This window comes from Loxodonta africana, chromosome 12 (genome assembly GCF_030014295.1).
Source record: "Loxodonta africana isolate mLoxAfr1 chromosome 12, mLoxAfr1.hap2, whole genome shotgun sequence".
Lineage (NCBI taxonomy): Eukaryota > Metazoa > Chordata > Mammalia > Proboscidea > Elephantidae > Loxodonta > Loxodonta africana.
In genome coordinates this window covers 79,817,277-79,831,969 of record NC_087353.1, presented here as the reverse complement: position 1 = coordinate 79,831,969, position 14,693 = coordinate 79,817,277, and the positions used below count along the sequence as shown (strand labels likewise).

The 14,693-nt window shown below is 40.6% G+C and overlaps 1 protein-coding gene across 5 annotated transcripts in view; it reads left to right on the top strand.

The window, feature by feature from the left end:
• The window catches only part of COG7 (component of oligomeric golgi complex 7), an 88,242-nt gene that overhangs the window by 12,085 nt on the left and 61,464 nt on the right, over positions 1 to 14,693 (top strand). For all 5 annotated transcript variants that reach the window (XR_002787888.2, XM_003418900.4, XM_023558834.2 and 2 more), the window contains exons 5-6: positions 5,175 to 5,257; positions 6,010 to 6,132. Coding sequence is in view for 4 of the 5 variants with exons in the window: in XM_003418900.4 (XP_003418948.1) it covers positions 5,175 to 5,257; positions 6,010 to 6,132 (206 nt within the window). In the remaining variant the exon portion in view is untranslated. The remainder of the gene's footprint in view (positions 1 to 5,174; positions 5,258 to 6,009; positions 6,133 to 14,693) is intronic.

Genomic DNA, 14,693 nt, shown 5'->3' with positions numbered 1-14,693 from the left:
CTTATGTGATTTCCTTGGGAGTGTGAAGTAGTTGTAGCCTAAATTTCTCTTGTATTTCCTGGAATAAATCTTTTGAAGTGCTCTCTTGATGTACATTGGCATGCTGTGTTCCCTTTCTTTCTTATATTTTTGCTGTGGTATTTTTGCCTAAGTCCCATGGTAGAGTTCCCTCCCTCTCCCCACTGTGGTGGAGTTTCTTTGCCAGTTTTTGCTTATTCATATTTGGATGTGGATTTTTTTTTTTTTTTTTGTGGGCCTGATATTTATACCAAAAGTGATTAAAAGCTTGGCTACTAACCAAAAGGTTGGCAGTGCAAACCCACCAGCCGCTCCTTGGAAACCCTATAGGGTGCTTCTACTCTGTCTTATAGGGGTGTTGTAAGTCGAAATCAACTTGATGATAATGGGTTAGTATTATATTACTATCTCCTTGCAAGCCTCTCCTTATTACCTGGGCTCTGTTGAGAGCTTTCCTATAGACCTTGATTTAAAGGTTTAAATTCTGTTCTGTTCTTCAGTTGCCTAAAGAGAATGAAGGAAAGACTAGGGCTGGGTCTTTGAAATGTCCCTGTCTGGGAGCTTTGTTCCTCATAAATTTGTTCTAGCTTACAGACCAACTACAGACCCATGGAGCTTAACTGTGTTTTTGGGGTGTGTGTCCAGTTATATAGGGGTGGGGAAGTGGGAATGGCATGGGAGGTGGTGGCTCCATGAATTTAGATTCTTTTCCTTTATGTCTGGGTGAGCTGGCTACGTGGAGCCGGGATCTGGCTTGAATTGTGCCTTGTGGGTCAGGATCCTGGGCTTTGGTTTTGTGAGTAAGTGGATGTTTTGGTCAGCTCAGCTACCTTTTGTCCATAAATTTGAATCAGCCTTGATTCCAGACTCGACTCTTTGTAGGGAGGAAGTTGATTTCAGAAGGGGAAAAATGGCACTTTCCCACCCTGTGAGCTGTCCCCAGTGCTGGGCTGAGGTGGAATCAGGGCTTATTCCCACGTCTTGCCTACTTTTCTGTCTTTGCCCCAATTTTTATCTCCTTTTGCCATGCCACTTGGTGCTTACCATTCAGAATTGTGTATTAGCTCAGCATCCCCACTCATCTTGGGCCAAACTGGTTGAACATCTGATTGTTGTTGTTAGGTGCCGTTGAGTCGATTTCAACTCAAAGTGACCCTGTAGGACAAAGCAGAATTGCCCCATAGGGTTTCCAAGGAGTGGCGGGTAGATTTGAACTGCCGACCTTTTGGTTAGCAGCCGAGCTCTTAACCACTATGCCACCAGGGCTCCGAGTATCTGATTAGCATTCTCTAAAGTTTGTATTAAGTCTTTTCCCTGCCGCCAACACAGGTGAAATTGTGTTCATTTCTTTTGGTGATTAATTTTGGCAAGTACCAGGAAGGGTTCCCCAAGGAAATGTGCTTTTTAACTTGCCATCTTTCCTGGAAGGCCAAAGTGCTTCTTTATATCAGTTTCTAAAGGGGAATCTCTGATAAGTTAGTACAGCCCCAACACATTACCCCTTTCCATCTCCCTCCCAGTGTGACAATTGTGTTTATCCAGATAGAAGTGTCTATTTTATTGAACGAATAAATTCAGGTGATTAATTGAAGCAGCATTTTGTAAAATAATTTAAAATGTAGCAGGAAGATTTGTTTATTCAAGAGATCTTATGAAAGGAATGAAAAATTTAAAGTTATATAGTTGTTTTCTACCTCATTGATTCCTGCCTGTTAAGTTCAAGTCTATTGGCAGGCCTCATGAAGCCCTGATGGTGCAGTGGTTAAGATCTATAGCAAGCTACGGTTGCTAACCTAAAAAGGTCGGCAGTTCAAATCCGCCAGCTGCTCCTTGGAAACCCCAGGGGGCAGTTCTACCCTGTCCTGTAGGGTCGCTAGGAGTCAGAATTGACTCGATGGCAGCAGGTTTGGTTTTTTTTTTTTGTTTGTTTGATAGGTCTCATAAGCTTAGCTGGGTGTCTCTGCAGAGATAGCTGTGAGAACTTTCTTTCTCAGCAGTTTATTGGGCTTGCCAGAGAGGAAGGGGCACAAAGCAGGCATAAAAAGGTTTAGGACCCGTTAGCTCAATTTTTTTTTCCTTCAATTCTGTGATTGTGGGCGCTACATTTGACCAGCAGGTGGCAGACAGGAGCTAGAGTGGATACTGCAAAAAATATATGTATATATGTATCTTAAGGAATTGCACTTAAATGGGCCTCCCAGTCTTTTCAGTAGCAAGTCTGGAGGCAAGTGCTTTGTTTTGTCATTTCCTCTGCCCTTAGGAAAATATGTAAGCAACTACTTGGTAGACCTGTAATTTAGCTCTTACAGATCATTGCTATGTGTGGAATGCTGATGTTTACCAAATCGTTTTCTTATTCCTCAAAGCACTAAATATGTGAACATACAGGAGGTCGGTGTTTCTTTTTTTTTGTAATGGTTTCCTTCTGGCATAATCCAACTATGAATTTCCAAAGTTTTAAAATATTAACCGTGTGAGGAGCAATGGGCATTACGAAGATGAGTAAGATAAGGTTGCTCTCCTTCCGGGACCTTACAGCCTGGCTGAAGGTGGGGCTGGGAGAGAACAAGTACACAAATACTTTTATTACAAGAAGGAACGGGACAATTGCCTTACATACGTGCATACGTAACTGCTGCTTTTGAGTGGGTTCCGACTCATAGTGACCCTATAGGACTGAGTGGAACTGTTCCATAGGGTTTCCAAGGCTGTAAATCTTCATGGAAAACAGACTGCTTATTCTTTCTCCCCTGGAGCAGCTGGTGGGTTTGAACAGCCAGCCATTCAGTTGGCCGAGCGCTTAACCACTGTGCCACCATCGCTCCTGTATACATTCAGTACATATAATTTTGTATGTTTTTCCCTTCCAGTTATCAGTATAGCGTGAACATTTTCCCACGGAGCTAAGATGAGTGAACAGAAGCATTTGAGGCAGAGGAAACAACATCTTAACTGGAAAACTGAGGGACTGTTTTGGGAATAATATTTAAAACCGTTGAGGTGGAGTGAACATTGGGAAATGGTCAAAGATGAAGCTGCAAAGGAAGGTTGAGGACAAAGCATAGGTTGCTTCAAATAGATAAAGGAGTTTCTATTCAAGGAATAATATTTTCATAGCTATTAATTAACAGTTTATTAATGGAGTCCCTGGGTGGCGCAGACCGTTAAGCACTTGACTATTAGCCAAAAGGTTGGCGGTTCGAACCCATTCAGAGGTGCCTCAGAAGACAGGCCTGGTGACCTGCTTCTGGAAGGTCACAGCCTTGAAAACCCTGTGGAGCAGTTCTACTCTGTACACATGGGGCTGTCATAGACTCGACAGCAGTTGACAAAAACAACAGTTTATTAGGCTACTTGAGGGGTGTGGCAGAATGGAAGGTGTGTCAGCTTTGGAGATGGACAGACCTAGTTTTAATCTTTGGTTTGTTATATATTAGCAATGAGACATCAGGCAAATTATATGACCTTTCTGAGCCTCAGTTTCCTCATCAGATGAGTGGGTACGTGCATTATATGATTCTTGTAAGGATTAAGCAAGACATCAGATGTGAAGCTCCTGGTCCAGAGACAGCGTTCAGTAAACATTAAGCTTCTTCTCTTGGACCTCTCATTTAAGTTTCTGTAGCTCTTACAGTAGCCCAAAGAGACCAACAAGGAACATCTGAAGGTTCTGTTTGCAGGAGAGTCACATCCTTTTCTAAAAGGCAGTGTAGCTCAGCAGATTTAGCCAAATTACTGATTGGAAACCCAGACCCATAAATTAGTTAATTGGTTTCCTTTTTTTTGTTGTTGTTGAATTCAGTTTAATTTTGTTTCCATCACCTTCATGTTGAAAAAGTTAAATAGTACTTGAGGGTTTGTTGTGTGCTGTCAAGTCGATGTCGACTCATAGCGACCCTATAGGATGGAGTAGAATTGCCCTCTGGAGTTTCCTAGGCTGTAATCTTTATGACTGTAGTTTTTATAGGAGCAAATCACGGAGCTGCTGGTGGGTTTGAACCACCAACCTTTTGGTTAGCAGCTGAGCACTTAACCATTGCACCACTGGGGCTCCTACTGGAGGACTTCGAGGGAACATAACACTCTCTTCCTCCACCTCCTCATCCCCACTCCCATTCCTAGGGGGCCTCCACTTTTAATTCTTTGAGCTGTTTTTTTTCCTGGTATTTCATGTCATATTTCTGCATAATACATTTATAAGTTTATTTCTTGCCATATCACTTTTAGATGTTATCTGTTGACTTCCTGTTACAGCTAAGAATTTAGCTTTTATATACCACCTCCACCTTCCTTTCGTATTCTCCTACTATATCATTATTTTTAGTTGAGTCGATAAATAGTGCTTAATTGTCATGACTTTATAAATATCGTTCATTTTTTAATTTTTTATTGGGCTTTAGGTGAAAGTTTACAGAGCAAATTAATTTCCCATTAAACAATTAATACACAAATTGATTTGTAACATTGGTTGCCGGCCCCACGATGTGTCAACACCCTCCCCTTCTCCACCCCAGTTTCCCTGTTTCCATTTATCCAGTTTTCCTGTTGAAATTGCTGTTTTTATAGATCAGAAATAGACAAATATCAGCAGATTCATATGGTTCAACCTGTCCCTATTTTAGCAGTTCTGCCACTGACCTCTAAGTAACTCTAGTTCTTGGGCTGCGATTGATGAGTTATTTTACATCCCTTCTGTCCCAGACATTTTATGATTCTAATTAGGGCCAAGACTAGGGTGAGGCAAGTGAGGTGCCAAGGGCACAGAATTTAAAAAGGCTGTCACCTCGCACTCACATGATCCTGGCAGCGAGAGCCTCCTTACGTTTTGTACCCCAGGCTTGCCTCCCCCTATTCCTGACCCGGATTTGAATTTACCATTTACGTTTAAAGACTTACTTGCTAATACGTAATCTGGGCTATATGAATAATGCTTATTGATGCATTCATTTAAGAAGCTTTGGTGTGCATTGTCTAATTATTGAGTTAGGTATTTTGCTCTTTACTTATTTTTCATATTTATCATCTCCATGACCGAGTTAATGCATTACCTCAGTAAGAACTAGCTCACATATATCTACATTGATCCTGGTGAATTCTTTCTCTTGACTGCAACAGAAAACCTGGTAACAGTAACATTTTATGTTCTTCTCCTTTAGATCAGGCCAAAATGTTTGTGAAGATTTTTACTGAAATTGACCGAATGCCCCAACTTCTTGCATACTACTATAAGTGTCACAAGGTAAGAAGCTGTGAGTGGTTACAATATTGTAGTGCTTACAACACTGGACTACAGAATTCCAGTTCACACTCAAACGTAAAAATCTTTGCCTCCTCACCCCCTGGCCCTTTTTCTTTGAATTGGCCAGTAGGGGGTGCTCTTGTTCCAGCCTGTGGATTCAGTTAATGGCCATCTGGAAAAAAAAAGTCATCAGTTTTTCAGTCTCTTTTGTATTGAGAGATAGATCTAATGTACAAACCTGAAAAAAAGTCTGTTCTAATTTTTCTCATTTTTGCTTTTTGAAGATTTGTGTCTTAAGTTTTATTAAGCCCTCAGCAAGCTGTGAGAATATTATATGTTTTCTAGAGTTGTTGAAGTTAGGTTACTGAAAAACTTAAAAACTTCCTGGGCTCACCTTAATTCCTTCAAGTCCACTGCTTATGTGTCTTTTAAGCAACAGTGTTAGGACGTGAAACTTAAGCACACACCCAAGCCCTCCTCTAAGGCCTGTTCAGAAGAGGGATAGTATGCTGAGTGGAAGGAACCCGACTGGCGCACTTTTGGGACAGGATAAGAGGAGGGAGGATCATGTGGAGGGTAACACCTTGAAGCTTTGATTGATGATCAGAGCAGGTGACTGTAAATGTGTTCTGCGTGTTTTCCCACCTTTTTCTGAAGGGAGTGAACATCAGTAGTTATCAGTTGCATGCGTAGAAGGGCAGGGCGTTTTAGCAGGCGTACCTGGTAAGGCCCCTTTTGTTCTGCTCCTACAGGTACAGCTCTTAGCAACCTGGCAAGAGTTGTGCCAGAGTGACCTCTCCCTAGACCAGCAGCTCACCGGACTCTACGACGCCTTGCTTGGTGCTTGGCACGCGCAAATCCAATGGGCTACACAGGTAACAGCTCATTTGGTTTCTAGAGAGAACAAGGCCTTTGCAACAAGGGAATGGGTGACTGCCTCGGGAATGGTCTCTCTTAACTACAGAGCACCTCGAAGAATCTCCCCAGTTGCTGCTGTTACCAGAGGGGTTAAAGGATAACCTGTGAAACCCACGTCAGTAAAATCATTAGGTCTCCATTAAAACTCTTCTTATCACTCTTATCTATATCTTAAATTGAATCTAATGTGACAGAGTTGCTTGTTGTTCAGCAAGTGAGCCTGTGGAATTCCTGAAGGCCGTTATCTTCAGATCTAAACGCAGGAGGCCCTTAGTCAGGAGGTAGTTGAGTGAACAAGGTTGTTTTGGATCTTAACTTCGGGTGAAATTTATCCAGCCTGAAGTTCCATTGTTCTTACAGTACACGAAGAGTTAGAGGAAGAGTATAATTTTAAAGATACCCTTTGACTAGGGGAAAGGTGAGACAGGAACTTTGTTTTAGGTGGAAACTTGCCATCACTGACTTTCCCAAAGTCTCTAGGCATTTTCAGCCTTGAAGGGCAAGAACCATTCATTGTTCTCGTATCTTGAAGCCAGGAGGTGCAGTAGATCCTCTTATAGAAGGGAAAAAAGGTGATCTTAGTTTGGTGAAATGACTTATTGGGCCTGTTTATGGTGTGGGTTTTTTTTTTTCCCCCACAGTTAGTTGTGAATCATTCTTTAAATGTGCGTTAGTCATTTGCTGGAATTTAACTTGATGGTAGTAGAGAATTCCTTGTTCAGAGTCATGTCATTCAAGTGGGTTAAAGCACTCCTTCTCCCCATCCTTGTTTCTTTCTCCTTGAACCAACCTAATTCAGACTTATGTTTAAACAAACAAAAAAGCCACTGCAGTGGTTTCCCAGCTTTGATGTGATCATCACTTTCAAGGACCCTGTCCATCCATATTCATTAGGTGTCCTCCCCCTTCTACTACTTCTGGCAGCATGAAGATAAAAACAGCTCATGTTCACACATATGAACGCTCTCCATCATCTAAAAAAATGGACTTAGACTTCTTAGACTGCTATCTGGGTCTCATCCTAAATTTTGTAAGGCATGAGTTTATGCTCATTTATGCCTTTGGCACATGACCCTTTTTTTTTCCAGGATGTAAGCATGACGAGTGGGTTTTCATCTCCTAAGCTCAGTACAGTGCAAAAGAAGACCAAAAGTGCCAGAGTAAATGTGTGCCTTTCAGATTTTTTTTTTTTCTCCAGTATTTAGTTATGAGGAAACCCTGGTGGCATAGTGGTTAAGTGCTATGGCTGCTAACCAGTTCGAATCTGCCGGCCGCTCTTTGGAAACTCTGTGGGGCAGTTCTACTCTGTCCTATAGGGTTGCTATGAGTCGGAATCGACTTGATGGCACTGGGTTTGTTTTTTTGGTTTTTTATTTAATTATGAACATCTTCCAACATACAGAAAGGTTGAAAGAATTGTATAGTGAACACCCATATACCCACTTCCTAGGTTCTACAGTGAACGTTTTACTACTTACACATTTTAAAAATCTAGTTCCTGGGTGGCGCAAACAGTTAAACACTTGACTGCTAGCTGAAAGGTTAGTGGTTTGAACCCACCCAGAAGCACCTGGGGAGACAGGCCTGGTGATCTGCTTCTGAAAGGTCACAACCTTGAAGATTCTATGGAGTAGTTCTACTGTGCACACATGGGGTTGCCACGAGTCAGAATCAACTCGACAGTAACTAACAACTTTAATCTATCCATGCCTCTGTCTGTTCTCTAACCCATCTTATTTTTTTATGCTTTTCAAAGTGAGTTGCAGTCTTCATTCACTTCACAGTGTACATGTTCACTCAAGTTCAATCTTCATTTACTTTTTTTTTTTTTTGGTAAAATTTGCATGTGGTAAAATGCAGTGATCTTAAATATTCTATTTCATTCTTGTTGACAAATGCAGATACTGGTGTAAGCCAATCCCTTATCAAGATGCAGAATGTTACTGTCACCCTGGGGAGTTCCCTCATGCTCCTTCCCAGGCAATCCCTGTGCTCACATCCCTGAAGGCAACCACCGTTCTATTTTTGTCCCCCATAAATTAGTTTAGCCTGCCCGAGAGTTTCATGTAAATGGAATCAGGCAGTGTATGTTCGCTTGAAAAGACTTCTTTCATTCACCCTGTTTTTGAGATTGACTCATGCTGTTGTGTGTATCAAGAGGTTGTTCCTTTTTATTGCTGAAGACTAGAAGGCAAACGACAGCAATAACAGTCACGTTACATGAGTATACCGTTGCTTGTTTATTATTCTCTTATTAATGGACACTTGGGCTATTTCCAGTTTGGGGCTATTATTGAATAAAGCAGTTTAGAACCTTTTTGTATAAGCCTTTTTGTAGACACATGTTTTTATATCTCTTGGGTAAATGTCTGGGAGTGAAATTACTGGATCATAGGTTAGGTGAGGTGTATGTTTAGTTTTATAAAAAAAAGTGCGAACAGGACAGGAACCATCCCCGAAGACAACTCATCAGACATGAAAGGGACTGGACAGTGGGTAGGTGAGAGATGCTGATGAAGAGTGAGCTAATTATATCAAGTGATGACTTGAAACTGTGTTGGCCTCTCCTGTCTGGAGGGGGGATGGGAGGATAGAGAGAGTTGGAAGCTGGCAAAATTGTCACGAAAGGAGAGACTGGAAGGGCTGACTCATTAGGGGGAGAGCAAGTGGGAGTACGGAGTAAGGTGTGTATAAACTTATATGTGACAGTCTGACTTGATTTGTAAACGTTCACTTGAAGCTCAATAAAAGTTAATAAAGAAAAAAAAAAAGACCAGACTTTACTGGTCTGACAGAGACTAGAGGAACCCCCAAGACTATGGCCCTAAGACACACTTCTGAACTGGAACTGAAGCCACACCCTGAGATCACCTTTCTGCCAAACCATAGACAGGCTCATAAAATAAGCAATAATACTGGAGAGGAACACGCTCCTTACAATGACAAATTATAAGAGATCAAAAGGGCGACATTTGCCCAAAAGCAAAGATGAGAAGGCAGGAAGGGACAGAAAATCAGGATGAAAGAAAACAGGGAAGCTAAGACAGAAATGGGGAGAGTGCTGACACATTGTGGGGAATGAAATCAATGTTATGGAATACTTCATGTACAAACTATTGAATGGAAAACTAATTTGCTCTGTGAACTTTGACTTAATTAGGCAATAAAGAAATTTTTTTAAATATTTAAAAAAAAAAAAAAGTGCCAAGCCTTTTTCCAAAGTGGTAGTATATTTTACATTCCCACAACAGTGCGTGAGGGTTCTAGTTGCTCCACATCCCTGCCACCATTAGGCGTCGTCAGTTCTTTTGAATTAGAGCCATTCCGGTTGGTTTGTATCAGTATCTCATCGTGGTTTTAATTGGCATTTCTCCGATGACAAAGGATGTTGAGTACCTTTTCGTGTTCTTATTGTCCATTTACATCTTCCTTTATGAAATATCTGTTCAAATCTTTTGCCCATTTATAAAATTTCGATTGTTTGCCTTCTTGTTACTGAGTTGTAGGAGTTCTTTGTATATTCTGGATACATGTCCTTTGTAAGATATTTTTTTATAGATATTTTCTTCTAGTCAGTGGCTCGAGTAGAAGTTTTGATTTTGATGAAGCCTGATTGATTAATTTTTTTTAATGGTTATTGGATTTTATGTCCAAGAATCTGTTGCCTACCTCCAAATTGTAAAGGTATCATCCGTATTTTCTTCTAGAGGCTTTGTTTAGCTTTTACATTTAGGTCTGTGGTCCATCTTGAATTAATTTTTGTGTATAATGTGAAGTAGGGTCAAATTGTTTTTACATGGGCTATTTAAGTTAACTCTGCAGCCCTAGTTGGTAAGTTTGGTCTTATGGTCTTTGAACACTTTGGTTGTTCTTTGGCCAATGGTCAGTGAGTCCCTTCTTGCCAGGTCACTTTAAAGGAAAGGGGAAATCTCCTAGTAAAACAGACACAAACCAAACCAAACCAAACTAAACCCAACCTGTTGCTGTCCAGTCGATTCTGACTCATAGCAATCCTATAGGACAGGGTAGGACTGCCCCATAGAGTTTCTAAGGAGCACCTGGTGGATTCAAACTGCCGATCTTTTGATTAGCAGCCATAGCTCTTAACCACTATGCCACCAGGGTTTCCATAAGGGACGCAGTATGTTTTAACTGAAACATGCATTTTAAAAATGCCACTGAAGGTCCTGGGTATGACTTGATAGTTTTGGTTGACCAGCCAGTCTGAACTTTGGAGCTATTTAGTCTCTTTCCTTCCCCCAGTCGTATAAATGGGAGATAAGAGCGAAGTAGGTACTCAAGCCTAGTCCTTTCTTAAAATGCAAAGGGAGGAGTCAGTATTTCTTTTTCTAGGCAGGCATAGTTTTCACCTCCTTCCCTTCTCACAGTAAGATGTTTCTTTTGTCAAATGAAGAAGGTGGACTGGGCAGTATCTAAAGTTCCGATTCTCTTTACACTGGCATGTTTGGGCGACGGTGCAGCTAATGGAAGATGAATATAGATGTGGAGTAGAAACTTTGAATTCAAGACCACAGGGTTTGACTTTCTCACATAGCTGGTGAGGATCTGGAGCTGTAGAGCGAATGATGACATTACTGATTTAAGTATATTTTGGTGTCAAAACATCACCGATGTAATTTCCCTGCCAAAAAAGTTCAGCCTGAATGCTTCATGAAGAAATACACAGACATATCCAAATTCAAGGTCGTTTTGTAAAACAACTGCCCTGGACTCTTTAAAAATGTCAGTGCCACAAAAGAGAAAAAACTGGAGGGGTCTTTTAAAGTAGACTGAAGTAATATGACAGCTAAATGCAACGCATGATCTGTGATTGGATTCTGCATGATTAAAAAAAAAAGTTATTGAGCACATTAAAAGGACAGTTAGGGAGATTTGAACCTGGACTGTTTTAGATAATGGTATTGCATCAAGGTTAAGCATGATTAATTGTATCGTGGTTGTATAAGAGGGTGCCTTTGTTCTTAGGAGGCACATGCTGAGGTACTTAGGTGTGATATGTCATGATAACCAAACCAAACCAAACCAAACCAAACCAAACCAAACCAAACCAAACCAAACCAAACCAAACCAAACCAAACCAAACCCCATTGCTGTTGAGTCGATTCTGACACATATGACCTGATAGGACAGAGCAAAACTGCCCCATAGAGTTTCCAAGGCTGTAATCTTTACGGAAGCAGACTGCCACATCTTTGTCCTCTGGAGTGGCTGGTGGGCTCGGACTGCTGACATTTCAGTTAGCAGCTGAGCCCTGAACTGCTGCGCCACCAGATCTCCTTAACGTGTCATGATGCCAGCGATTAATTCTCAAATGGTTTAGAAAGAGAAAGAAGGGAAAATGTGCCAAAATATTAATAATTGGTGAACCTTGTGATATTTAAAAATTTAAAATAGAAAAGGAATTTTTAAAATAGCATGAAAAAATCATCATTTTAGTGGTGATGTAGAAGGCGAATTGCTGAGGAAAAGATTGGAGACAGGGTGCGAACCTTTTGCCCGCTGTAGGATGGTGATGGCAATGTAGTGAAAGGTACCCAGTTCGAGAATGAAGAGCTGTTAGGACCTGCTAACTGATAACAGGAAGTGAGAGAACAAAAAGTCAGAAAGATTTTCTTCCTGGTTGAATAGAGGTCCACCAGCAGAAATAGTTGAAGGAAAACAGGTCTGGGAAGGCCATTGGGAAAATACGAATTCCAATTGTTGATGCCCAAGTGAGAGTGGCTCATCTAACAGTAACGTGCAGTAAATAGTTGGAAGACTGTTGCTCAGGAAGTACAGATTGGAGCCTTGTTGGCTGCTTGGCCATGTTGTCATTTGTCAGTTTCGTTTGGCCCATTCTTCTGTTTCTTCCTCTCACATTCCAGCTGGGAGGCTCCAAGAGTCTAACACAGGGTTTCGTAAACCAAGCAGGTGTCCACTGAAGTTTTGTGAGTTCTCTATGGGAATTAAAAATTTTTGTTTTCCATTTCAGTGATGATCTTAGAAAAAGACATAAGCACACTTTGGATTATGTGCATGACCACCTTATAACCAGTTGCTGTCAAGTGATTTCAGTGGGTGCATGGTGTTACAGCTACACTGGAGACTAACGAGAAAGTACTTGTTGCTTATGTGATATGAATGGTGGTGCCAAGTTAAAGCTGTTTAACGTCATAGCCCACTTGAGAAAGGACATTTTCTTAGTAGTGTGAATAAAGAGAGGTGGTTAGAGTAGTATAGGCATGCCCAACTTAAAAGGACGTGTACTATAGCATTCAGACCACAGTAATGACCAAAAAGGGTGTTTATTTGCAGCAGAACATCATCATTACCTGTCCTATTATTTTGAATTCTGTTGGTTTTATAGTTTTTGAATTTATATTCCTTTTTTGCCTTACAGTTGCTTAAGAACGGTTCTTATATCTTGTTTCACGTTTGTGCATCTTTAAAGTGTGTTGTAATATAAAGGCATTTGTATCAGCACTGGGGGTCTTTGAGAAACCCCTCCCACCCAACACACACACACAGGGAACTCTGTATATTACTTAGGTTTTTTCCAAGAGATCTATAATACATGGGATGGTAAGAAAGACTCTCAATGAATAAGAGAGTCTATAACCTGAAAGACTCTGGATAGACTATTCCTGGTAGTCCTTAAGAATAAAAGATCCAAACCCTTGTTCATCAAAATACTTTACCAAAAAAGTGAAAAGGCAAGCTACCAACTGGGAGAATATCTTCAGAAACCATATTTCCAACAAGAAGTTAGTAACCAAAATGTATATAAAAAATTGACAACTTAACAACAAGAAAACAACTAACCCAATTATAAAATGGGCAAAGGACTTGAATTGACATTTCACCAAAGAAGACATTCACATGACCACCAAACTCTTAAAAAGATGTTCAGCATTGTTAGCCATCAGAGAGATGCAAATCAAAACCACAATGGAATACCATTTCACTCCTGCTAGGATAAAACAACAACAACAAAAAAAACCAAAATAACAAATGTTGGTGAGGATGTGAGATATTGGAGCCCTTATCTGTTGTTGGTGAGAATGCAAAATGGTACAGCTGTTGTGGAAAACAGTGTGGCAGTTCCTCAAAAACCTAAAAATAGAACTACCCTGTGACCCAGCAATTCTGCTTCTAGATATATACCCAAAAGACTTGAAAACAGAGACTCAAGCAGATACTTGTACACCAGTGTTCACTGCAGCGCTGTTTATAATAGCCAAAAGGTGGAAACAACCTAAATGCCCATCAATAGATGAATGGATAAACAAAATGTGGTATGTACATACAATGGAATACTACCCAACCAGTAGGAGAAATGAAGTCTTGATACCTGCTACACTATGGATAGAGCTTGAAGACATTACACTGAGTGAAATCAGTCAATCACAAAAGGGCAAATATTGTTTGACCTCACTTATATAAAAAGACAAAAACAGGAAAATGTATAGAGACCAAAATTTCTTAGTGGTTAACAGGGGTGGGAGAGAGGAGGAAGAGAGGGGCTTATTGCTTATGGGGTACTGAGCTTCAGTTTACAGTGATGGAAAAATTGCATTAATTAAAGGGTAGAGTTGCACAGCCAGTTAATGTAAGTGCTGTCAATAAGTCGTACACCTGTAAAAACTTAAATTTGCAAAAGCTTTGTGACAGATATATTTACAACAAGAACAACAACAACAGAAAGTAGCTGCTGAGGCTGCTTGTGTACAACCAAATACCTCGTGGGTTTTGGTTCCTTGGTTTGGAGGTATAGGGTCATGGTTTTATGGAACATCCTAGTTAATTAGCCTAATAATGTGTTTGGTGCTTCTGTTCTGCCTCCTAGTTTGTTGTATAGTGCCTGGGGTCTTAAAAGCTTGCAAGGAGCCATCCAAGGCACAACTGGTCTCTGTTTACCTAGTGCAACAGAGGAAGAAGGAGAATCAGGAAGAGGAGGAGGAAATGGGATGTGAGGCTATCTCCGTGAACAACTGCCTCCTTTACCATGAGACCAGAAGAACTGGGTGGTGCCCAGTTACCATTACTGAATATTTGGTCAAAGATTCTGTAGAAGAATCCTGATCAAAAGGGGGGAAGTGCAAAAAAGAATTTCAAATTCGCATGAAATCCAGACACTCTGGAGCCATGGAGGCTTGATGAACCACCAAAACTATTGCTCTAAGATAATCTTTAAACCTTAAACCAAAAATATCCCTGAAGTCTTCTGAAAACCAAACAATAGTTTAGCTTAACTAGTAAAGAATGTGTGCCTTGAGCATTATACACTTTTAAAATCTATGTATATGGGGTCAAATTGACAACAGCAACTCAAAAGATTAGCTAGGAACCTTAGGGGGCCATGAGTTACTGTTAATGGGGGAGGAACAACTCAGAAAAGGAGGGTAAGAATGGCTGCACAACTTGAAGAATGTAATCAATGTCACTGAAATGTACGCGTAGAAACTTGTATTGGTGTATATTTTGCTGTGCATATTTTCAACAACAACAAAAAATAAAA